The sequence below is a fragment of the Brienomyrus brachyistius genome, unplaced genomic scaffold (assembly GCF_023856365.1).
Source record: "Brienomyrus brachyistius isolate T26 unplaced genomic scaffold, BBRACH_0.4 scaffold45, whole genome shotgun sequence".
NCBI classification, from domain to species: Eukaryota; Metazoa; Chordata; class Actinopteri; order Osteoglossiformes; family Mormyridae; genus Brienomyrus; species Brienomyrus brachyistius.
In genome coordinates this window covers 1,506,661-1,533,486 of record NW_026042320.1, presented here as the reverse complement: position 1 = coordinate 1,533,486, position 26,826 = coordinate 1,506,661, and the positions used below count along the sequence as shown (strand labels likewise).

Below are 26,826 nucleotides of genomic sequence, written 5' to 3'. Positions count from 1 at the left end.
CAGGCCCTTCAGGTTTGGGGGCACAGCAGGACCACAGGTCAGGAGAGTTCAGGACAATTAACTTCACTGACTCAGCGTGGTCCTTTAATGTTGAATAACCTCTCAGATAACAATGAGCAAAAGCGGAGAGAAATAAGGAGGAGATATGGGAGTGAGGAGAGTGAGCAAATTGTAGAATATACCCAGGATGAAGTAGACCTGGATGGGTTAGCAAAACGTACGCTTGGAAATTGGTGGTATAAATGGGCTAAATAAACCGCCGCTTCATTAGGGCAGGAGGGTTGTGTGTTGTGTGCAGGTCCTGACCCTTCAGTTAGGGTAGTTCCGTTCCCATACACTAATAAACAGTGTGAAGAATGGGAAATGGAGAGGATTATGAGATTCTGGAAGAGTCTGTGTCAGGAGGGGCAGGCTCCTGAGAAAGACTGCAGACCCATATCTAATCAGTCAGAGCGCATACCATGCTGCCCCTATCAGTGTCTGATATATCAGGGAAATACTAAATATGCGTACAGGGTGGAAAAGCATTGTGGGTAGTTTAAGCCCTGGGAAGGGGGACAGCAAGATATTATGATGAAGAGTTTTTTCAAGGGACCTATTTATAACTGTTTTACAAATGATGGGCCAGAGGAGGTAGGCATCTTCTGGGGAACCTGTGGAACTGTTTGGGATGTGAAAGGTCCCCGATCACAGAACGAAGAACTATCACATGTCCGCTGGATGCGCTAGAAAACCAGAGTGTGCCCCTGGCAGATGTGTGGTGTCTGTGTGGTAAGGAGGGCGGATTGAGGCCTACTCTTCCCTATAATTGGGGAGGCCTCTGCGCTAGGGTAATGTTAGCCAGCCAGGTGGATATATATTCTAGAAGACGACCGTCTAGGTCCCGCAGATCTGTTGCAAATTACGAGACTGATCCCAATGTATATATAGATGAGATTGGCCAGCCGAGGAGCATTCCAGAGAAATATAAGGCGAGAAGAGAGATAGCTGCTGGTTTCGAATCAATATTTATTTGGCCTACTCTTAACAAAAATGTGGAATGGATAAATTATTTGTAGGTGATTTGAAGTTTTTTTTCAGTAATTTTAAGTAAACATTATCTGTGCTGTATTTGTATGATGAAACCAATCCTTGAGCCCAATATAAAATAACTGAAATAAATACACAGTCATTCAAACTTCAGCACTTTTCAATTTTGTTTTGTATTTCAATAAAAGCTGCAACATCAAATCCGGCCAGTTCTGATCTGCTTGCCATTTTTGCTTAAAAAATAAATGCTGGTGTTATCAAAAACTATGTCATTTAGCTATATTCCAGATTTATTACAGCCAAACACATCTCGGAGCTCCGAGGAACCTCCTTCTCCTTACATTTGGAGATGATGGTGGCGCAGGAAGTAGTGCTATCGTTTAGCAACTAGAGAGTTGCAGGTTCGAGCCCTGGTTCCTCCTGACCTCATCAAAAGTGTCCTTCAGCAAGATGCTGAACCCCAAATTGCTCCCGGAGTGCAGGTTGGCGCCTTGCATGGCAGCCTCCGCCACCGGTGTGTGGATGGGTGAATGTGAGGCATGAATTGTAAAGTGCTTTCAGTTCTCATAAAAGTAGAAAAGCACATTTACCATGTGTGTTTTGGATTTGGATTGTATTGGTCTGTAGTCAATCGCTCCTGTACATGCTCAATCGCAGTAACATTTTCACAGGAATTTGGGAGACAAGTGCTAATTCTATGTGGGTGTACTCAGTGGGAAAGGTGTGTATGTAGGGCATGTCCTCTCCCCCCCCTCACTCACTGTTCATTATTACTCACTGTGTAATATAAAATGCAAATGGAATACTGTAATATGAAGCACTGCAGTAAGAGGACAATATTACATTACAGGGCACATTGTTGGATTACATACCTGATGGCTCTATGAAATGTTTGATGGTTGTGGACATGGTTGTTCTCCCATCATTCGGCCGACCAGCCTCAGTCATTGTAAGGCCATGATTGAGGGCCTAATTATATATATACAGTACTGTGCAAAAGTCTTAGGCAGGCAAAGAAAATTATGTTTAGATTATCCTCGTGTTGGTATAAAACTATGATATGATGCCTGTCAAAGTGTGTCAGCTTCGCCATTTCAGAACCTCTGCTAAAATCATCCTAGTATTTGCAGCGACCGTCCAGTGCAGCCATGTATTTTTTGACTTGGCCACTAGCCCACCTCATACAGCTAGTCAATCTCTCACTGACTTTTTAAACCAATATATTTATATATTTAATTGAGCTGTTGGTAAAATTTAACAAAATCATCTGAGGTGCCCCTGGGGAGAAGTTTGGGAACTGAGGCAATGTTTATCTAGCCATCCAACTAGATATCAGTAACTTTTTAGAAAACAGAAGAAATTATTACTAGTTTTTTATTGTGTTACTCTTAATTTGCAGACGTTCTAATGTTAAATTGTGTTTTTTGTTCTAAGCCAAAATACACTTGCTACCCAGATAAACAGCTTCAAACATTTCTTTGGACTGCCTAAGACTTTTGCACAGTACTGTATATATACACACACGCAGTTATACAGATGTATAGAGAACATGCTTGAGCGATTATGACGACCATTTTGCATGTAATGATTTATACAATGAACTAACACCAGATGTTTTGGGGGGTCAGACTTTTGACATTTCGGCATGGTGGTGCAGTGGTTAGCACTGTTGCCTCACACCTCTGGGACCCGGGTTCGAATCTCCGCCTGGGTCACATGTGTGTGGAGTTTGCATGTTCTCCCCATGTCATCGTGGGGTTTGTGTGAGTGTGCCCTGTGATGCGCTGGCCCCCCATCCTGGGTTGTTCCCAGCCTCATGCCCATTGCTTCCGGGATAGGCTCCGGACCCCCCGCGACCCAATAGGAAAGGCGGTTTGGGAAATGGATGGATGGATAAAGCTGGACAGGCCTGCAGTAGTTGCTGAGGATGTTCACATCTCCTCCTTTCAGAGTTAATAGTCAGGGAGGGCTTTCCCTAAGGCGATCAGTCTTACGTAGTGAATAATGAATAAAATAATGAACAATGTAAGTAAAGAATGAGTGTCGTCTATGTGTGTTTCCCAAAAGCCTTCATTATTCCAGAATTAACAGACAAACTTTAAGTAGCACTTTGTTGGCTCTTCCCAGCCTCCACGTGAGAAAAGCACAAACTGTCAATAAGAGGAAAATCGATTCCAAGTATGTAAAGATGCGAGTCAAATCATTGCTACATGATGCATGTAAACATGAACAATATAACATATAATCCAAATCTAAACTTGTGAAAACGCACAGACGGGATAACAAATTTAATTATCAGTTGCAAATATACCAATAGGCTGAAAACGTGATGGGGCTCATTTGTACAAAGAAACCATGGACAGCAGCCAGAGAAAGAGGAAACATCAGCTCTGCAAGGCGGCGATACAACTAATGGAGGAGGTGGGGGAACAATGGAGGGAAATCACTGCCGGGATGAAAGGCTACTGTGGCCAGCAGTGATCTGGGACTGAAGTCTACAAGAAATGGCAGGACTTCTCCAGCCTCGTAAAGTGATAACTGGGGATAAATGAGGACTGGGGATCATGCTGACTGGGCAGGGGATCAGGAGCTGAGTCACACACACAGGACAACACAGAGGGGTCTCTGTGAAAAGGGTCATTTTTCGTAGAGACAATTCCTCACTACGGCTTGTGGGGACTGACCGACTTAATGTACAGTCAGAAGAGCATCAGTGTGTTTTGGCCAAACTCTGTGTCTCTGTGACACGACAGCAGGCAAAAAAGGATGTAGAAAATAAGGAGTGGGGGGGAGCACTGGTTACTCTACCAGCATTACCCACTGATCTAATACCAACCGCCTCCTGTTGGCATTCCTCACTTCCTCACGGGTGGTTCTCTGCTCGACCGTGGGCATCTTGCGGTTTCTATGATGTCACACCATTTGATCTTGACATCAGCCCAGGGACTCATCCTCTCTGTCCTCAGTGCTCTTCCTCTGGCAGGACTGGTGATGACAGAGTCCAGTTGTTTGATGCAGTGGGTCGCTCTCACTGGATGGTCTAATTTAGAAGCTGATCATTTATGTCTGTTATTACAGTCAGCGACGCTAAAAGGTGAGGTTCAGTGAACAGTGTGTGGCAGCTGCAGGAACAGAGGCACTCAGGCAAACCCAAGTGCAGAATATTACCCCCGAATGGCAGCTTTTTATCAGCAACAGGGAGACCTGGGATGGGGGAAGGGTGGGGGGGGGGGGGGGGGGGTGCTGAAGGGCTGTTTGCTCTGGTGGGTCCAGGCCAGTCACTGGCAACGTCAGCACTGGTGATTTGACAGGTCGCTGCTGCCTGTATTTTGTCTGAAATTTTGTGGTTTCCTTTCTATAGACTGTCAGGCTGTAGAGTCACAGAGAGGCTGTTCTTCTCTGACTTCAGCTCTGAAGTCAAACCTCAGAAAGCTGGATCTGACCTACAATCACCCAGGAGACTCAGGAGTGAAGCTGCTCTCTGCTGTACTGGAGGATCCCAGCTGTAAACTGGAGAAGCTGAAGTGAGTAGAGAATGAATATTTTATGTCGGTTTAAGTCAAGTTTATTTGTATAGCACATCTTCATACAAGAAGGTCATTCAAAGTGCTTTCCAGAAAAGATGATAAAAAATAAAATGCATAATGCACAAAGTAAAATCGTGGGAATACATATGAAAATAAAACATTTAGTGCATGTGTGAGTGACTGGTGTGTGAGTAACTGGTGTGTGAGTGTGCCCTGCGATGGGCTGGCCCCCCATCCTGGGTTGTTCCCTGCCTCGTGCCCATTGCTTCCGGGATAGGCTCCGGACCCCCCACGACCCAGTAGGATAAGCAGTTTGGAAAATGGATGGATAAAACATTAAATTAAAAGAACATGAAACATATAAGGAGAGATATTAAAAGTGACAAATTGCCAGTCCCATCAGACGGCCATCGGCCATCGACCTGCGGCCCAGGGTGCTCCGGTCACAGGAGCACTTATGTTCCACCATGCTGTTCGTTATGGACACACTGTGGGCAGCACAGGGATTCAGATCGGCCAGGCCGTTCCTCCCAATCACACCCTTCCAGGTTTCACTGTCGCTACGCACATCAGCGTTAATGTCTCCCAGCAGGACACTGCAGTCCCCACGGGGGGCACCTCCCAGCCCCCCTCCCAGGTCTCCAAGCAGGCCAGGTACTCTGAGCTGGTGTTCGGTGCATACGCATAAACAGTCAGACCCCCTCCCCCAACTCGAAGTGGAAGGGAGGTAACCCTCTCGCTCACTGGGGTGAACTCCAACGTTCTGGCACTGAATTGGGGGGCTATTAGCTTATTTCGCAGAGGTCACCATTTTCAAAATGGAAACAAGGCTGAGGTGGGATGAATTCCACAAAATTCTTTGATGCTAGTGTGGCATATTGTTCTGAACCAGGATGTACATCTTATCAAAGACGAGAATGTGATCAAGGTTTGTCTTTCCCTTGATTTCCTTGTAACCGGGACATTTAGAAGCTAAGTTCAAAGTTAGAAAACACACTTTTGCAGAATCATGGATTTACAGTAGTGAGGATGTTTCATATAACCAAGCTGCCTCCTGCTATAATTCCTCACAGTGGGGCTGAAGATTTTTCTTTTCTATGTGAAAACCCATGATCCATTGGAGGTGAAGTACCTGACTCTGCTTGGACCTAAAATATATTCATACCCCATTGATTAACTCTGTAATGTACTATATATGTTTAGTAATATGTATCCAGCATTTTCAGCCTTTCTCAGGATAATAGTGCTTGTGCTTGTTGTCTCAGAAAATTGTAAACTCAGAAAATAAATCAAGCTTGTTAATGACTAACGTTAGTCATTCACGCTGCAAACAATATTTTGATATTTGCTGATTAGCTAGTACATTGACACTTAGGCTACGCCTGTCAAAATCCTTAACTTACCTTTAATGTCAGTAATGCTCCCCTCTATTCAGTCGCTGTATCCTTTTAACAGAACTGCTCTTGATATTCAACATCCTTCCTCAGCCCATTTTTCAGCATCATTTATGGTAAAATGTGGCACCAGCCAAAGTTTACGGTCCAAGCCGTTATGTGACTGTACTTCCAGGCTTCCACTTGGGGTGACTCCCTCCTCTGCCTCGCTTTCCATTCAAAATGGCGGCCGTGTGAAATCAGCACATAAGTAGACCCACACCTGCCCAGCACCTCTCACCAGGGGCAAGTCAAGAGTGGAATAGAGGGGAGTCCAGCCCCTCTCAAGCCCAACCTGTGCATATATTTAGTCGGTATCTATCTACCTCCCCAACCAGCTTAAGTTCCTTTCCCATCAGAGAGGTTACATTCCATGTTCCTAGAACCAGAACTGGTAGCCGATGATGGGTCCGCCTAGGCCCCTGCATACACTGCCACCTGATCCACACTGCACCCAACCCCCACGACTCGCCCTGCAGATGGTGGATACACAGGAGGGGGGGCCCATGCAAATTAGGCGCTCACCTGCCCCAGGGAAGGGTCCCGGTCTCCCCAATGTGGGCAGGGTCACATGATCCTTAGTGTTAGTGACTCACACTTTGTCTGGCTGCTCACCCAGGAACAATTTGCCTTGGGAGACCCAAAGAGGGGCAGCTCCCCCGACAACATAGCTGCTAAACTCACAGAGGGACACGAACCCTTCCAGCACAATAGTGTCAATACATGGAAGGGCCCAAACGTCACCCCCGATCTACCAACATACTGTCCTGGCTGTCCTCCCTCAAGAGTTACCCACTGATCTAATACCATACTGTCATGGATAACCTCACTCAAGCAATACCCACTGATCTAATACCATACTGTCATGGATAACCTCACTCAAGCATTACACACTGATCTAATACCATACTGTTATGGATAACCTCCCTCAAGAGTTACCCACTGATCTAACACCATACTGTCATGGATAACCTCACTCAAATGTTACCCACTGATCTAATACCATACTGTAATGGATAACCTTACTCAGGCGTTACCCACTGATCTAATACCATACTGTAATGGATAACCTCACTGAGGCGTTACCCACTGATCCAATACCATACTGTCATGGATAACCTCGCACAAGCATGACCCACTGATCTAATACCATACTGTCATGGATAGCCTCCCACAAGCGTTACCCACTGATGCAATACCATACTGTCATGGATATCCTCCATCACATGTGACCCACTGATCTAATACCATACTGTTATGGATAACCTCGCACAAGCGTTACCCACTGATCTAATACCATACTGTCATGGATAACCTCGCACAAGCGTTACCCACTGATCTAATACCATACTGTCATAGATAACCTCACTCCTGCGTTACCCACTGATCTAATACCATACTGTCATGGATAACCTCACTCAGGCGTTACGCACTGATCCAATACCATGCTGTCCTGGATAACCTCGCACAAGCATTACCCACTGATCTAATACCATGCTGTCATGGATAACCTCACTCAGGCGTTACCCACTGATCTAATACCATACTGTCATGGATAACCTCACTCAGGCGTTACGCACTGATCCAATACCATGCTGTCCTGGATAACCTCGCACAAGCATTACCCACTGATCTAATACCATGCTGTCATGGATAACCTCACTCAGGCGTTACCCACTGATCTAATACCATACTGACATGGATAACCTCACTCTGGCGTTACCCACTGATGCAATACCATACTGTCATGGATATCCTCCATTACATGTGACCCACTGATCTAATACCATACTGTCATGGATAACCTCACTCAGGCGTTACCCACTGCTCCAATACCATACTGTCATGGATAACCTCCCAGAAGCATTACCCACTGATTTAATACCATACTGACATGGATAACCTCACTCAGGCGTTACCCACTGATCTTACACCAAACTGTCATGGTTAGCACTGTGTTGGTTAGCAGCTAATAGACAAAGAAAATGTTGCAATTTTAAATTTAAATATGCTGAGTTTAACAAAATATAATGTTCGTCAAATCTGAGGTGAGTGTTAATGTGCCACTTAAAAGCTGTACAATAAATTCATTGTTTAAAAGAATCTCTTCTGCGATGAATGTAATGGCTCACTGTGATATAATATACAGTGCACCAATGCAAAAAGTGGCTTTAAAATTTAATTATTCTAATGTTGCACAGTCAAAAGAGCAGTTCAGGATACATTTCACTGCATGTTGTACCTGTATAACTATGCATGTCACAAATAAAGAATCTTGAATCTTAAAAGTTGTTGGGGAAAGCGCCCGGCGTTTCCACCCCAACTCCACATTTACGAGACACACACAGGTTACAGTTTTACTTGCAAGGGTACCCACACTCTCTGCAATGCAAACTACAGCAGAATGTGTTACAAAGGGTGGTTCCCCTTGGCTTCTTTATTTATAGTCAATGGGGGGCGCAAGAGAGGGAAGTGAGATTCTTATCCAAGTAGGCAGCTGTTAACCACCTACTTAGAGTACAATAGCTAAGAGTATGTGGCTAGAAGATAAGAAATAACGTATACATATATATTTACACTCATTGCTGATCATACAGAAATGATTAACAACTGTTTCTTCAACCTAACAAAAGTCTTTCATTGTCCTAAAGGTGAACCGGTGTGAACTCAGAGAATTGCTGTGAGGCGCTGGCTTCAGCTTTCAGATCAAACCACTCACATCTGAGAGAGCTGGACCTGAGTGACAATGACCTACAGGATTCAGGAGTGAAGCTGCTCTCTGCTGGACTGGGTATTCCACACTGTAAACAGGGGATACTGAGGCCAGTATTACTGAGTATTCCTTCCACGTAGTAAACTGTATTTATTGAAAGGAAACACATTGTCAACAGGAAAGTAGTTACATATACTTAAAAGTAATAAATAAGATCACATCACCAATACAATTATCAGAGTGTTTTTGTCCGTCTCTCTGCAGGCTGTAGAGTCACAGAAGAAGGCTGTTCTTCCCTGGCTTCAGCTCTAAGGTCAAACCCCTCACACCTGAGAGAGCTGGACCTGAGCTACAATCACCCAGGAGACTCAGGAGTGAAGCTGCTCTTATGGAATATTATTTAGCACTATATAACGTAGAATACAAGTATTATGATATTATTAAAAAGTATGCCAAATATCCATGATGTAATCATTACAATGTAAACATTATAATGTAATCAACACAATCTAATTGTAAGAGAGGATCACTTTTCCCCAATGATGCAGGTTTATAACTCGGCTAAACTGGGCACCAGGCATAAGAAACAGCTCACAACAGAAGTATAGCAATAAGCCTTTATTACCAGAATTCCACAATTCAGTGTCCCTGCCTCCATAAGTGAATGGAGCACCCAGGCAGCACCACAACCCCCCCACAATGATCTCAGCACAGCAATCTCTAAAACACTTGGGAAAACATTTCACACTCAGCTAAAACACCCGGCTAAAGTTCACACGTGGACAATAAAAAGGCCTGGGCAGCTCACATCAACACAAGGGCCATGAACACCAAAATCACATGTGGTTCCTCCTAAATAACACAAATACACAAGGAAAAAACATCAATTTATATCAAACAATATTATTTAAAGTAACTAGTTGGGGGAAGACAGCCCAATCCCCCAAAAACAAAACCCACAACACAAACAATAATCCAACTCCTAGAAGGAACCACAAACCTTTCCTGTGGCGCCTGGAATCCACGCCGCTGCCACCAATCGCGGACCGGCGTCATTAGCTTCCCAACTCTGCGCACCCCAATAACTCGCCGTATGTCCCACAATGCAATAATTTTCCCCCAGCGCACGCGCTTCCGCATCTGGCAGCTGCAGCATGAACTCCAAGCACCACCGAGCATATGGGCCCCCCCTTCTTACTCCTTCGCTGACAATTTATGTTGTTCCTCCTTTCCCCTCACAGGTGTTTCCTATTAACCCTTATCACCATCACAATCCCCACCTACACACGCACCCATCCAAGCACACACTAAGATTTTATATGCTTGTATAGTTGTGTTACTTTCTGCACGCTATAATTTTGTTTATTCCTTTCTGAATCTATCCACTCCTTTTTTATTTTTCCTGTCTTTTTTTTCTCCTTTTCCTTATTTTTTCCCCCTCCTAATATGTCCCTCCACTACGGCCAGCTCACCCACTGCAATGTTTTTACATGTGTTAAAACAAAAAAAAATAAATAAAATAAAGAAATAGATCAACATGAGGGGCCTATACAGAGTTTATAGATCCCCTCATGGTAAAGCAAGTATGTTTGGCACAGCAGTGCATTCAGACCATGATTCTGCTAAAGCTGCCGGACAGGACAAGGGGAAAAAAATAACATTTCTAGAGCCTCTTGATATGGGAAGTCAGAAACGTCAGGCCTATTTATTGAGATCCGCATGCAAGTTACAAGATGGTCTCCTGGCAGCCTATTGCGGATGTTTGGCTCGAGCTGAAAATATATGAACTGTTAGGCTTTAAAAACGATAGCTGATAGAATAAAATGGTGATAGTTTAAAGCAGAAAATTCCATTGTGAAACGTCTTTATCACCCTTTAAAAAACGCAGATATTTTTCTCTGCTTTTCAGGTGGCTGACGCTACATATTTTCTGACGCGCGCTCTCTGTCCGCTGGTGGGAGTGTGCTCACCTGTGTGTGCGCGCACGTGTCTGTGATCGCGCATCGGGACGGAACTCCGCCATGCGCGAAAGTGTAGAGCAGGGGTGTCCACACTTTTTCAGCTTGCGAGCTACTTATAAATGACCAAGTCAAAATGATCTACTATAAAAATGCAAAACATATTGTTATTTATAGATTTATAGATATTCGTTATTATTTATTGTTGTTATTATTATTGTTATTATTTAATATTGTTTATCATTATTATTAATTTCCCTTTGGCATAAATGAAGCATTTTTGAATTGAACTGGGATTTTAGTTCCTTCACCTTTCTCTTTCTCAGCTCGCTTTTCGGAGGGAAGTTAATGCCGTAGTTTTTATGAGCAGTCCGAAAATGCCGCTCCACATTTCCCTTCTTCGGAATAGCAGTGGTAGACTGACAGATGAAACAAACGCACTTCGAATATGACCGTGTGGGGAAAAAATACTCCTCCTTTAATTCCGTATGGAAGTGGTAGGTTATTGGCTTCGTACTTGGTCCTGCTCCCCCATTCAGTTTTATACCCTCTCTTAAGTTTAGTAGGAATAAATTGGAGGCGACTCGGTTGCTTACTGGAGTTTTGCAGCAGCTGGCGTGGTTGATCGTTCCTCTATTTTTTATGTCATGCGATCTACTCACTCTTTGCGAGCAACCAGTAGATCGCGATCGATGTATTGGGCACCTCTGGTATAGAGACAAAAATGACAAGCTGTTGTGCAAATAAGATATAATAACAAAAGGTTATTTAACCTGTTTTTTAAAAGGACAATGTATAGAGCTCTTCTACAGTAAAAGTAACCTTACAGTAAATGACTTCTGCTGTGATCTGACGCTATATAGAAAATGTAATTAAATAAGATGAACTTGACCTTCTGCGGGGGGCACCCTAATATAATGATAGGGGAAACACTGCTGTCTGCCAGCCAGATCCTCCTGAGCAGCATGGAAGCGGAAGTTGGCAAAGTGAGATGCGGCAGTAGGCCTATGCATGCAATTGACTGGAGTATGGAGAGTAAAGCCTTTCGTTTTCTTTAATAAAAGTTGTCTGTGTATTTTCTCATATGCGAGAACATCACAACTGCCACTGCACTTGTTGATGTGTAAGTGTGTCCTAATCAAACAATAAAGAGAAACTACATGCAGCACTGAAAAACTATTCCACGGCCAAAAAAAAATGTAAACATTCTTTCTATATCAGAAGCTAGTCTCTGATTGAAATTTCTACAACAGGCACCGAATGGGAAATCTTTATATAAACTGATAGCAATTAACCTAAGAGTGCATGCTTGGATTGTAGTATCTGCATGTACTGTGGAACTAAAAAGAATCATAATCAACATATATAATTATGTAAATGAAAAACAAATACGTTGCATTTTCCTTAATAGTTTTGCACGTTGCCATAATTTATATTTAATTTAAAGTATGAAGCACCCAAGCAAAGTTTATGTTGAAATAATACTCAAGATTCTTAAGTCTTAGCTCTGGCACAGTGGTGGATCTAGAAAATTTTACATGGGGTGGCAAGAGATTTTAACAGAGTGGCATGGAGGTTCAGTGAGAAACCGACTATCATTCAGAATCGTGGAGCTCAGGAACATACTTACACTGAAAAAGTGACAATTTATCTAAGCATTTGGACTCTCATGGTTAAAACAATGCTGATTGTACTTTTCATTATCACTGACCAGTTGTTTTTCTTTGTTGTGCTGTGCAGCAGAACGTTTCACAAACATATCCAAATTAAGAGCCTTTGCACGCTGATTCTTGTGGAATTAAAATTGGACATCGGTAGGCCCGGGAGGTTGGCATATTGGGACTGTGTGTGTCTTTAGGCCTTAGGCAAGAAGAGATTGTTTTGAATACTGTGTGACCTCGCTTCGAGATAGCTGCCTGCAGTAAGTTCCGCAGACCCTGAGGAAAGCTCGGGCCTTGGAGAGGCAGACAGCGGAACAAAGGGGGGGGAGAAACCACCTGCAGGGAGAGATTCGAAGCTGCCCCAACTGGTGCACAGCGAGTTATAGCTTTATAGAATAGTTGTGGCAAACAATATATAGCAAGCTATGCGGTAGTGCAAATGTATAAGTAATTGTTAATCATACTAATCATATGTTAACCATGTATTGGCAGTGATTCAATGACAATACGTCAATACGTTAATCATTAATCAAAGGACAACTGAGTATTTACAGTGATTCAATGTCATGTAATCAATATCTATATTCATATCTCCAGTAGGAGCCTAGCAGTCGAGACATGTTCTGGTAGACTGAGTAGAATGGGTGGACTTTACCTTGCCACCAAGGTGAACCAATAGAATTCGAAAATTGTGTTTGTTATACGTTTAAGCTTGGTTCATTTGTGTGTTGTGACCAATCAGGATTTAGACACCCTTACTGTGAAGTGGGAGTTATGGTATATCAACTGGTTGCTCGGAGAGCTAAAAAAGATCTTGGTACCGAATGCCAGAGTGTGATGAGAGCGCTTTGCTGAGTTGCTGAAATAAAAGAGATTTTCCTTTACCTCATCAAACTGAGAGGTCCGACTTTTATTCTAAGTATTATATTCTAAATTTTTCTACCACATTCTCAATGCTCAGCAGAGTTTCCAGGTCCGCGGTGTTCATGCCCAGTTGTGCTATTTTGAAAACATAGTTTCGGGTAAATACTAGGAGGTCATGGGTTGCGGATTTTTGGGCTGATTTCATAATGTTATACAGCAGCAGACTGCAAGGGGAAAAAGAAACTAATTCTTATCAGTGCAAGTGGCTCCTAATCCTGAGTAATGCTGGATCTCTAGCCACCTAAAGTAAGAGACAGATGCAGACGGAAAGCAGGGCTGCCGACTACCATGCATCTGGCATGACTTTCACGCTCTCAGACACTCACGCAAGGAATCTTCCACTATAATATTCCACTATAAGCCTAAATGTAGCTACATCAAAAGCGTTGGTGTAGTTTGCAAACCCTACATACCATTTAGAACAGGGGTCACCAACATGGTGCCCACTGGCACCAGGATGCCCCCAAGGACCACATGAGTTGTCCACGGATCTGTTCTAAAAATACCACAACTCACCAGTGGGCAGCGACTAAAATTAAATTTTATCTTGTTGCTATTCTTCTTTAATCACATTTGTATTTATATAGATTTGAAAATGACAATATCCAAAAAAGCATTTAAAACGTGTTTATTCTACATGAAGTTTAGATAAGTTTAGGTAAAGTCTGTTCTGGTAGCCTTTGTATGGCTCAGTACCCGTGAAGTAGCTCTCAGTTTCAAAAAGGTTGCTGACCCTTGATATATAGTATACCCCAATCATGGGTGATATATCCTAATCAGTAAAATAACAGTCGGCTAAATTCCGCATAGTGATCTCATTAACTGCGTGTTGTTGCTGAAATACATCACACAGACGTCGGGGGAATGTCAAATCATCAGAATATGTAAGATTTATACATTTGGTTAAGTTGAACGCATTTGCTGTTGAATGCAATTCCTATCACATTAACAATTACTGGCTGAAAAATGAATTGCTGTTAGTGTCTTAAATCATACTGCTGTAAAAGTAAAATTTACAACAGAAATCAATATGCTTAGAATATGGGTTAAGATGGAAAATAATTTTTCCATCCCAATCCTAATCATGTTAATGCAAATTTACAGCAGTGTGGATTCTCAGAAAAAAAGGTACTCTGACATAAAGATCAGCAATACAGTGCAAATAACATTTAATTTCACATTTATACAAAAAAAGGACAGGGCATTTCGATGATAAAATCTGTAGTGAACAATAAGTCGCATCAAAACAAAACCTGGAATTCGGTCATGCTACCTTAAGGTTAAACATTACTTTGTGAGACCACATTATAAAGGCAAAGAATGTCTGCAACAACAATTCTGGGCCCAAATGTTGGAGTGGGCGATCATAGTCAAATAGTCAGTTGTTTTGTGCAAAGTTCCTTGTTCTGAAATAAATACTTTCTGCAATAGCACATCCAAGCATATTCACACAGTCTTTATCGTTCAGTGTCTAGAAGAACTGATCATTCTTCTCGTAGGTGCAGGTAGAGGTCAATTGTCTTATAAGCATCCAGAGGAACATCAAGACCATTCTCTGCCATGACAGAGGTGCACAACGTGAAGACATCATCATCACAAGCAATATCACGTCGGTGAATGCAGTCATTTTCACAGTGGTTGACTTCTTCCTCTGGAATCTGGGACAAATAGTCCTGTGTGTTCTATAATTCTGGCACCAAGTACATGACATCGGGATGTCTGTGGGGGACATGGTGGTTTCCTGAGGGCCAAATAAGGTGACAACTATGATGCTGATGTGGCCCGGGGTGAAAATGAGTCTGACACCCCTGTTTTAAGAGAGCCGTTTTTTTCTTGCTGCCAGCATCTCATAAAAAGGGTCAGTGCTCACAGCAGCAGTGATGCTCTGTATCCACTTGTCCTTCTCCTCAGGGGTTGGCGCCGAGATGCGGTACACCACATGATTTCCTTCTACCAGGCGGCCGTCCGCCTCCGTTTTGCAGGCTTTCATCAGCTGTCTTCTGTTGTTAGGGATGTACAGTTCAAAGCAGTTAGGCTTCCTGAGATCCTTCACCTCACTGATGCTCAGATTCTCCAGTGGAATGATCACCCTGGGTTTCTTATCCGTAGTATGTTTAAAGTAGTAAAGGCAGTTATCCATCAGGATGAACCACCGCCTTTTCCATGTTTTCACCCGTCCTCCTCCCAGTTTGAAGAGCCAACCCTCTCTGTCAGGGTTGAAGAAGGCATTGTTCCCATTGTCTTCAGGAATCTTGAATGGCTCATTCTTTATGCTCTTATACAGATTTCGGAGGAGTTCATCTGGCAGGTTGCCTCCATCATTGATTCCTCGATTCATGGAGATGAACCTGTCCACACTGGGCTTGTCTCTCACATTTGGATTATGAAGGCTAGTGTTTAGCATGATTATGGAAAATGAAAGTACATAGCAGGTGTCAATGTTCTGGAAGACTCCAGGATTACATTGACAGTACCTCTGCGCAAAGGCCTCCATCATCCTGTCAATCTTTTGTGCTTCTCCTGGCAGACGGAAACTCCAGAGGAACTGCTTGAGAGCCTGTACCAGGTTGAACCCTGCGAATTCATGAGGCCCAAGAAATGTTTGGAGAACTTGGATATTGAAGTCGTCTCTCTCACCCAGGTAATCCCCAATGGCTGTTTTGTTCAGCCCCTCTCCCTTGTATAGGAGCTGGCCGATGTCCTCAGACGTGTGCCAGAGAAGATTGTTTTGTATCATGAACAGGATACCCTTCTTAGGGTCCATGTTGAATTTCTTTCTTCCCATGGCGACATGCCTATTCTTTTCTAAGATTTGGCTGCGTTTGGTGCTGGATTCAAGGCCCTCCACTTCCATGAGGGCCTCTCTCAGCGTCTCCCGCAGCCTCTGGATCTCCAGCAGAAGGGCTCCTTTCCTCAGCCGGATGTCCTCAAGTTCAGAGTGCTTCTCTGGACTCAGGTCCATGGAGACTGCAGCAGACAGGAAAAGGAGATCGTCAGCGGGTGTGGAGCTCAGCAGGTTGGCCATCTCTGCCAGTTTGGTTGTTGGTTCAACTCCCATGGCAGAGTAATCATAACATTGTTAAGCCCTTGAGCAAGTCCCTTAGACCCAAGTGCTCTGACCCCAAACTCTCCTCACTTCGGACAAAAGCATATGCTGAATATATGTAATCCCAAAGGGCAGTTACAGAAGACCCCAGGACCGGAGTAACGTGGGAAGCAATTACTGATGCCTGGAAGCTTTGGGGCATGCAAATAAACTGCATCCAAAGGCAAATGGCTAATAAAGAATGCTCTGAATGCCAGGCATTCGTCCAGCAGTGAGATCGTAGAGATAATGAATAAAGATAAAAAGTGTGAATAAAGATAAAACATTTTGATTGTATTTGCGAAGCGATGCTGGATGTGCTGAGCTCGCCGGGAAGGTCATGTGGTCCGCATTCCCTCCCCATGCACACGTGATCAGCTCAATCACACCGAAATTGTCGGTTTGCTGCCCTTCAGGGAAACAATCTAAAGGGTGTTACGGGAAAAGTAATCGATGCAAGAGCCAATGATGTTCTCCTGGTGCCTACCCTTGTTTATGTTATCGTTACTGACACAAACAATGATGAACGATAATAAGCATTTATAAGCCATGATGACCGCACCATTAACGTGGAGTTGCACTAACGTCTGTTTTTATAGCTAACCAGCAAGTCAACCTCTCACCCTGGTAATGCAACAGCGCCGGTTAAACAATACGTTTACACAGAGTGCTTGTGATCAGTGGCCTATACTACGAATCAGGGTTACTGGCTTATCGAGGTAACTTGACGGATTTAAGGTACCACAGTTTAAATGAACTTCATATTTGTTCATCGGGATGTATGAATCGGTGCTAATCAGTACTACGATGCCAGTTATGCAATGTAGTTTTGATAAAAACTTTTCTGTCATTTAACATAAGAGGAAAAAAATAATTATACTGTAGTCAAATTGGCTGATATAAAATCGTTTAAAACTGTGACAAATTTTGCCTTTTTTTACAGTGTATACTTCCAGTCACAAGGTAGCAGATACGGATTTCTGAAATAGCAAAGATAAAGGTCAATGATTAATATCCCTCATCTCTTTTAAAACTATAGGTAAGATGCTGTTTTGATATCCTGTCTAGGGTTGGAGTGTAACAGTATTCACGGGAAAGGGGAATGGGATAAAGGGACAAACGGGGTGAGGGCAAGAAGGGAACACCAGTGGACAAAGGGATATTTTTTGTATTTTCATTTTTTTTCATGTATAATACTGACACTGAACAAATAACCCGGTGCAAAAGACTTTGGGAGTGACCACAGCCAAAATAACAAACAAAATCCCCAACTATCAAGTGCGACCCACAGCTAATCTCACCTAAGTGCAAAAGAAAAGGAAACCAAAAGACAAACACTCCACCTCACTCCCTAACCAAATAAACAGAGTCCAACACACACTTGCAAAACAAAACAGCAGTCACTCCCTATGCAGCAATACAATCACACATACATAACTTACACACAAGTCAAAGCAACAAGGGGGCTAGTGAAGACGTAAACCAAAGAAAACCAAGCGGGGAGACAGCAAGCCAAACTGAGGTCGCGGGGGGGACCGGAGCCTGTCCTTGGAACAACAGGCGTAGGCAGGAACCAACCCTGGGCAGGAGTCAACACTCTGCAGGGCGCAAACACTCACAACTCAGATTTGCCAATTAACCTACCCTGCACACTTTTGGACTGTGGGAGGAAACCGGAGCCCCTGCTGGAAGTCTTTCCCCATTCACCAGATAATATTGCCAGAAGACTGAAAATTAGATATCAAATACTAGAGTGATATAAAAACAAAAAACAAGTTTGCTTGTAATGAGATGCAAAACAGAAGATTATCTCTTTTTATATTTTGAGAAAACGTTTTAACATTTATCCAACCGGTCAAATGGTTTAATACTTCATACAGCAGCATTTATAAACTCATTCCTCAGCCCACCAGACAGCTCCACGTTTTTGCTCTGTCCCAGATCCCTGCATGCATGAACCAAACAGTCACCTTTTACTGCTGTGCTGAGAGCTTGGACAGAGCAAAACTGTGGATCTTTGCAGTGGGGTCCAAGGACTGGGTTGAGAAACCCTGGCATAGAGGAGACTGCAGTGAGAGCCAAGAAAAAAAGAGATTAGAGAGGAAGGTAAAATGCTTCCATTAGCATGGCAAATAAGCTGCAAGTACAGACCCTGTGCTTCCATTACAAACAAAAAGCCTGTATGACCCTCCTAAACACACAAGTCAGATTAACTTAACCAGGGGAAATAAGCATAAAAATTGGCAAAGACTAGACTATGAAAAGGGAAGGTGAACATCATACTTACACAAACTTCTGCTAAAGCAAATGGACAAACCCCTTTTAACTGAATCAAGTTACTTTAAAAAATTTATAATTTTTATTGATTTATTTTTGAATTAAGAAACACACAATCATGCTTTGAACTAATACTGCAGTCAGTCCTAAATGTTCCCATGACATTCTTTTCGTCACGACGCACACTCGGTACATACTGGTTAAAAACCATTTATAATCCTTCATGTATCAGTCTATGATGGAGCACCCCAACCTGGGCCGCCCATCCAACATGGCAGATTTCTGCCCCCTGGCCCCGGAGACTAGCAGACTAACCTCAGGAAACAGGGAACCAGGGGGACATGGGCCGCTGACTGGATGGGCGACTCCAGAATGAGGTGAAGCAGAAGGTAGACTCCACAGCAGAGGACCGAGGAATGTAGACCAAAACCAGGGAACCTGAAGTGGCAAGAACACAAACCAGGACAGACATATAAAACCAAAGCAAACGCATCAGTGGCACAGCCCACCAGCTTGTGAAAGATGGCTACCTGGCATCATGAATCCCTTAATCAAAAACCTTTGTGATGGCAACTTTGCCACCCAGGACTGATCCCTTCTAAAGACCTCAAGTTTCAATGCAAGGTTTCCGAAATGTTTTCAAACATTACTCCATGTGACTGCTGTGGTATTGTTCCAGGCAGGGAAAACAACTTAGGAGAAAATTTCCGTGCATGTTGGGTGTTTGTGGTACTGTTGGGCTGAGGGGGTAATTGAGTGACTATTAACCTTTGAAATCCAATTATATTATTTAAACAGGTTAGTAGTTAGACAGTGTGATTTAGATGAAGATAAGGATGTTTTATTGTCATTACAAAACGTGTTCTACATGAAGGGAACAAAATGAGGCACTCAGATCCGGTGTATTAGTAACAATTAAAATAAAATAGAATAAAGACATTAAGATAGATTCCATTAGGAGAATTTAACCATGGATGTAAAGTGAGCAGGTGTGAGTGTAGCAGAGATTACTGAGGTCTGTGTGTAACAAAGTATATGTGACACTGGCTGAGGAAGCAGCAACGTGTGTGTGTGCAAAGTCACAGTAATAACCTGCAGCACTGAGGGATCTATTGCAGCGAAGCCCTGACATGTAACACTGGTGATGAATGGCAGTGTTAGATATAGGTATAGTGAGGTACTTATAATTATAGTAGGTGTAGGATCAAGGCCTGGATTAGATTTACATACAGGGCAAATCTAGGTTACACATACACACACAGATTACATATAAATATAAATTTAGGGGCAGTGTGTAGCTCAGTGTGCTAAGCCTGCGATCAGAAAATAGCCCACTTTAGCCCAGCCTGGGCACATCTGTGGGTCCTTCAGCAAGGCCCCCAGCTCCCTGGGTGTCACTATGACTGGCTGCCCGTCACGGCCAGCTCACTCTGAGCAAGTTGGGGGAGGCAAAACGAAAATATCTTGATTGGGATCAATAAAAAGTATTAATTCTTATCCTACGGTCTGAGCATTCGGTCAATCCAAGTACAGAGAGTGGTAATGTGGACAATGCTGCTTGCATTTCCGGCCCAGCAAGGCCTGCTGCTGCTCCACAGCTATATATATTCAGCACTGACCTTTTTCCATTCAGTGGTTGTTAAAATAACTTTGTGTAGCCTAGTAATGGTGTAGTGCAATATTCTTTGGTTTGTAATATAAGGGATTAAATAATATCTTCCAAGTGAGATACAGGCCCTCCACATTTTCAGTGAAAGGAGACCAGACAGCATGAAAGCTCTTCCTACAGTTGCCTCTGCTGTATCTCAGATTTTCAATAGGAAACATAGAAAACACATCTTTAACCTATTGTCTGAAGGCAGGGGGTCTGGAGGACTTCCACTGTGTGAGAGTTGTTCTTCCACCCAGCAGAGAGGAGAAGGCTGTGGCTCTGGCCTGTGAGGCGGTGTATTGTTTTTCTGCGGGGAGATGTGAGCATCGGGTGAGACTCGACTCAAATGCAGCCACTTTGAGACAGACGTGGACTTTAAGGAAACACAGACTACACATGGAACAGCAATGACTGAGCTGGGGAACGCAGTGAGGGCAGACATATTTATACACAGCACACTAATCAGCGACAAAACAGGTATACAGGGTTAAGATGGAGAACTATAATGGGATACAAGAGAATTAGGAGGGTTACAAAGGGCCAGCAGCGACCCCTGCTGGCATGAGTGGGAGGAGACATGAAAAAATAAGAGATTACAGATCATGACAGGAGCACCAAGCACAGCAACAGTGGGGTCATGCTCAATTATCACACCACATATATGAGAAAACATTATGAAAATCTGTTCCCAAAAATTGTTCAAACATCAGCATGAACGAAACATACGACTGGTTGTACCTAGGCTACACTGGCACTGACAGCAGAGTGTAACAAATTACCAGCTACGACATATATCTGATGATTCAGAAGAAAGACAAGTTGAAGAAACAAAGTGGTTAATTGACTATTGTATAATAATCAAATCACTTCATAATCATGTAATACATAATATGTCACGATGGGAAGAGGGACAATCCAAGGGCAGCCTTGTGGGTTTTATTGCTGAACCAAAAGACATGAATAGAACCCAAGAGGAGGAGGAGAGCACAAATAGGAGGGAGGGAGGAAGGAATAAGCAGGAGGAGTCGGGGAGAACCTACTAACACGGGGAGCAGAGAGGGGTCCTCCTCCTTTTTGGGTGAAACTAATTGCTTGTGACATGGTAAGAGGCAACTTCTTTCTTGAGAGAATTTCTTTAAAGGGCAAGACAACCAAAGCTGTAAATCTAACAGGAAAAAATAGCCTTTGTAGAATTCTATGTGAAGACCCTCTGGGCCAGGCGCCCTGCCGCTCTGCATTGTTTTCTTTGCATGTACAACTCTGTACTCAATAATTTTAATATTTTATCACGAAGCCTGAAGAGCAATATGAACTGTATCATGCTTTAAGTAAATTGTCTCATCCGTTATTAGATTTAAACACAGACACAATCCACAGCAAACTGTACTTACAGCTTTCATCCTGCTCTTCAGTCTCTGAGGTGCTGCATCTAAATGGGGACTCGTCAAAAAGCCAAGTGGAGCTGTCATGAATGAAGGGCTTGTTGAAGCTTCCCCTGCCGGACAGCAGGTTAGTCTCTCATTTGACTAAAGTATATTTAACTTCTACAGAACTTTGCAGGCTCATCTAGGATGGAGAATTTCTGCTGCTGAGCGCATTTTGACCTTGAGGAGCAACTGGCTCTCATCCAATGCAACAGTGAGTTAGAGGAGCAAGTTAATACGCCTTTTAGGGAGAAGGTGTGTATGCCACTAGCCGGGAGGGGGGAGAATGAAGAGCAGAGAGGTCGAGAGAGCTGGGTGACCGTAGGTCGTAGACGCAGGAAAGGGCGTACACACGTTGCAGAGGCGGCATCACCTGAGGTGACTGTGTCGAACAGGTTTCAGGTTCTTCCAGCTTTAGAGCCGGAACGGACTGGGGAGGCAGGTGGGCCCTTGGGCACTGAGGAGCCCCCTCCCCCCAGGAAGAGGGAGGTTGTGGTAGTGGGGGATTCCATTATTAGGGGAGTAGACAGTTATGTGTGCACGCGTGATAGAGGGTCCCGTACGGTGTCTTGCCTGCCTGGTGCCCAGGTAGGAGACCTTCCAGATCGTGTGGATAAGCTTTTGGCCCCAGCTGGGGTGGATCCAGTTGTCGTGGTGCATGTTGGCACCAACGACATAGGCAAGGGTAGAAGGGCTGTTCTGCAGGATAAATTTATAGAAGTCGCCAATAAGCTTAGAAGCAGAACGTCCACGGTGGTATTCTCCGAAATACTCCCCGTGCCACGTGCAAGTCAGGCTAAGTTAGCTGAGATAAGGAAATTAAATGCGTGGCTAAAAGGATGGTGTAGGAAAGAGGGGTTTAGGTTTATGGGGCATTGGAGGACCTTCTGGAACAGGTGGGACCTGTTCAAGCCGGATGGGTTGCACCTGAACCAGAGGGGAACCAGTGTATTGGGGAGGCGTATGTGTAGAGTAGTTGAGGAATGTTTAAACTAGGGACTGGGGGGGCAGGGAGGTTAGTTAACTATGTCAGTGGGGGGAAACGGAAAGCCCCAAATAATCATATTGTAAGTGGGCACCGTAATAGGCCTACCCTTTGTTGTCTGTATTTAAACGCCAGAAGTATTAGGAATAAAATTTATGATTTAGAGGCTTTTATCTCATCGGACTCTTATGATATTATAGGAATAACTGAAACGTGTTTGAGTGAAAAGGATGGACAAGAATATAATATGGATGGTTACACGTTGTTCCATAAGGATCGTATAGGAAAAAAGGGAGGTGGTGTTGCAGTATATGTAAAGGAAAACTTGCAGGCAAGGGAACTTACTGATATAAATAAAACTACGGAAGCAATATGGGTAAAATTAGATGCTAAAAACTCAAATAGCCTAATTGTCGGTGTTTGTTACAGAACACCTAATATAGCTGCTGAGGAAAGCACATTATTATACAGTGATATTAGGACTATGAGCAATAAAAATGATGTGGTAGTTATGGGTGATTTTAATCTACCAGGAATGCAGTGGGACATTGTCACTGGCTCTTCAGAAAATGAAATGGAGATGGTGGAATTAGTACAGGATTGTTTTTTTACTCAGTTTGTTAACACCCCTACCAGGGGAGATGCCATTCTTGATCTTGTTCTCTCTAATAACCAGGACAGGATTGGTAAATTAGACGTTTTAGAACCACTTGACAGTAGCGATCATAACATGGTCAAATTTGAGGTTAAGTTTAGTGTTCGAAGAGCTAAGTCCAAATCAAAAATATATAATGTTAGGAAGGCTGACTTTAAGTGTATGAGACTAAAACTAGAAACTGTGAACTGGATGGAGTTAAATAACAAAACTGTTGAAGAGGCCTGGGAATTTTTTAAAAGCACATTATTGCAAGTGCAAGAGGACTTCATACCTGTTTCCAGCAAGAATAAATCTAGGAAATTGAAACCTAGGTGGTTTACTAGGGAAATAAAGTGTAAAGTAAGGAGGAAAAGGGCTTTGTTCCAGCAATGGAAAATAACTGATGATGACAGAATTAAGCAGGAATATCTAAGTCTACAGGCTGAGTTAAAAAATGATATTAGACGAGCTAAAAGAAATGTCGAAAGGATGGTTGCATTGGAAGCTAAGGATGACGTTAAAAGTTTCTTCCAGTATTTTAACTCTAAAAGAACTCTAAAACCTGAAATTACTAATCTGCAGGATAGTAAGGGTCTTATAATAGTAAACGACATTGATATAGTAAATTAGTTCAATGATAGTTTTGCACGGGTATTCACTGTTGAGGACCTTAGTAATTTACCAGTTATTACCTATCCAGCATTGTCTATAGCTAATATATATATAACTGAAGCAGATGTTTTGCAAAGCCTAGCTAAGCTCAAAATAAATAAATCACAGGGCCCTGATGGCATCTTACCTATAGTGTTAAAAGAGATGAGGGATATTATTTGCTGACCCTTAACTTTACTGTTTCAAAAATCCTTATCTGAAGGTGTGGTACCTTCTGATTGGAAGCACGCCTTCATAACGCCTATTTTCAAACAAGGGGATAGAAGTAATTTGTCTAACTATAGGCCAATCAGTCTAACTTGTATAACTGGTAAAGTTATGGAGGCTATAATCAAAGAGAAAATGGTAGATTACCTGGACTCCAATAACATTTTGCGGGATAGCCAGCATGGATTTAGGAGAGGTAGATCCTGTTTAACAAATCTGTTGGAGTTTTTTGAGGAAGCTACTCAGGAAGTTGATGATAAGAAGGCCTATGATGTCATCTACTTAGATTTCCAAAAGGCTTTTGATGTTGTCCCCCACAAGAGGCTCCTACTTAAACTCAAAGTGACAGGTATTTTAGGTACCGTAGCGACCTGGATTGATAACTGGTTAACAGATAGGAAACAGCGAGTAGTTATAAGAGGCACAATGTCACAGTGGGCTTGCGTTCATAGTGGGGTACCGCAGGGTTCGATTTTAGGACCACTATTGTTCCTAATTTACATAAATGATATGGATACCAATATATACAGTAAACTGGTGAAATTTGCAGATGACACCAAGGTGGGTGGTGTAGCAGATACTGAATTAGTGGCTCAGCAGCTACAGCGGGATCTTGATTTAATTAGTGACTGGGCCGATACCTGGCAGATGAAATTTAACGTCGATAAATGTAAGGTACTCCATCAAACACTTAGTCACTTTTCATTAAACATGCACTAATAATCTGTTATTTTATTATGTTTGTTATAGCTTAGTTATAGTTTTTTTTTCTTTTTTAACTTTCTACAGAGTATGAGTATTTATGTGTATTTATATAAAGTTACAATACAGTATCACTCATAGCTATTTTGCACTATTATTTTCTTCACCTTACCTTTACTCCTATTGTTGCACTGAGCATGCAAAGGACAAAAGAATTTCCCTCGGGATAAATAAAGTTTTTTCTTATCTTATCTTATCTTATCTTATCTAGGGAGCAGAAATATAAAGTACAGGTATTTCATGGGTGTCACTGAAATAAAGGTAGCTGATCATGAGAAAGACCTTGGTGTGTATGTTGATGCTTCCATGTCCCATTCTCGCCAGTGTGGGGAAGCAATAAAAAAGGCCAATAGGATGTTGGGGTATATCTCCAGGTGTGTGGAGTTTAAGTCAAGGGAGGTAATGCTAAGATTATACAATTCCTTGGTGAGACCTCACCTAGAATATTGTGTGCAGGTTTGGTCACCATATCTTAAAAAGGACATTGTGGCCTTAGAAAAGGTGCAGCGTAGGGCCACAAAAATGATTCCTGGTCTTAGAGGAATGTCATACGAGGAACGGTTACTTGAGCTAAATCTGTTCAGTCTCAAGCAAAGGAGACTGAGGGGGGACATGATCCAGGTATATAAGATTCTAACAGGTTTGGATGCTGTTCAACCAAATAGTTACTTCAGCATTAGTTTAAATACACGAACTCGTGGCCATAGGTGGAAATTAGCGGAAGAACATTTCAAGCTGGATTTAAGGAAGCACTTCTTTACACAGCGTGTAGTCAGAGTATGGAATAGCCTTCCTGATAATGTTGTGCAAGCTGATTCCTTGTGTTCCTTTAAATCAGAGCTAGATAAGATTTTAACGACTCTGAGCTATTAGTTTAGTTCTCCCCAAGCGAGCTTGATGGGCCGAATGGCCTCCTCTCGTTTGTATAGTTCTTATGTTCTTATTAGAAGAAATTCTCAGAGGGAGATACGAGTCCTAGGTGCCTGCTGGGTACATATTGAAGACAGAGTTAGGACCAACTCCAATAATTCTGCACTGTCTCCCAGATTAGGGGAAAAATTGTATTTTACTGAATATTTCATTTATGGAATTTTACCTTAGACTTGGTCAGCAGCCATGTGGATAGATTTCAGAACTACAGACGGTCTGTGGGTTGGGGGGACAGGCAGGTTGGCAGGTGGGGGCACACTGAATGCTCCTAGGGGTGTGGTGGGTGTGCTTATATGATTTACAGGAGCCGAGGCTAACAAAGGCACTAAACTGCACAAACAGCCTCCTGTATGAAGTTTTACATGAAAAGGGGCCATGGGCTTGTTGGCACTATGTTTCTCAGCAGACTGACTAATACAGCCAACTGGACCATCTACCTCTTCAAAAACATCCATGCAGAGTTTCCTGCCTGTTTCTGACAGCATTCACTGTTATTCTTTTGCTCCAGTCCTTTGCACTTTTCCAGGTTTTATTGTCTTGACCTTTAAAATCTGGAGGATTGCTACCCTCCAACTAGCTGTTTTGGGTCAAAATGGCCCCCTCTGTGTTAATTTGCATCATTAATTACAGCATAAATCAATACATTCCAGATGAATTTTAAGGAATTTCAACAAAAGCCTGTAATATCATTTTCGACCACCATGTGACACCACAAGCCGTTGGAAAACCACTAAGCTGTCAATAAGAGATTTGGCAGAACTGAAAATATGATGTTAAATGTATCACAGTGCAATAGTTTTAAAAATAAATCAATGACTTTGCACGACTATTTAATGTGTTTTGTCAAATAAAAAACCTGAAGTATTTGAACTTGAACTGATACTGAGCAAAATATTACCTCTTGCTTATATGAAGGTTCGCATTATCTATGATACTGGTGCCAAACCTGAG

At 42.8% G+C, this 26,826-nt stretch overlaps 1 protein-coding gene and 1 pseudogene across 1 annotated transcript; both read right to left on the bottom strand.

The window, feature by feature from the left end:
* Positions 1 to 26,826, bottom strand: part of LOC125723040 (cytohesin-1-like) — a 458,952-nt pseudogene that overhangs the window by 249,340 nt on the left and 182,786 nt on the right.
* On the bottom strand, positions 15,059 to 20,565 carry LOC125723044 (cytohesin-2-like). The gene is made up of 3 exons (XM_048999454.1): positions 20,453 to 20,565; positions 18,923 to 19,045; positions 15,059 to 16,212 (listed from the first exon to the last, which is right to left on the bottom strand). The coding sequence occupies exon 3, from the start codon at positions 16,205 to 16,207 to the stop codon at positions 15,059 to 15,061; it is 1,149 nt and encodes a 382-aa protein (XP_048855411.1). The 5' UTR covers positions 16,208 to 16,212; positions 18,923 to 19,045; positions 20,453 to 20,565.

What these genes read in the sequence shown, in the direction of transcription:
- LOC125723044 (XM_048999454.1), bottom strand. Translation starts at nt 16,207, where the DNA reads ATGGACCTGAGTCCAGAGAAGCACTCTGAACTTGAGGACATCCGGCTG.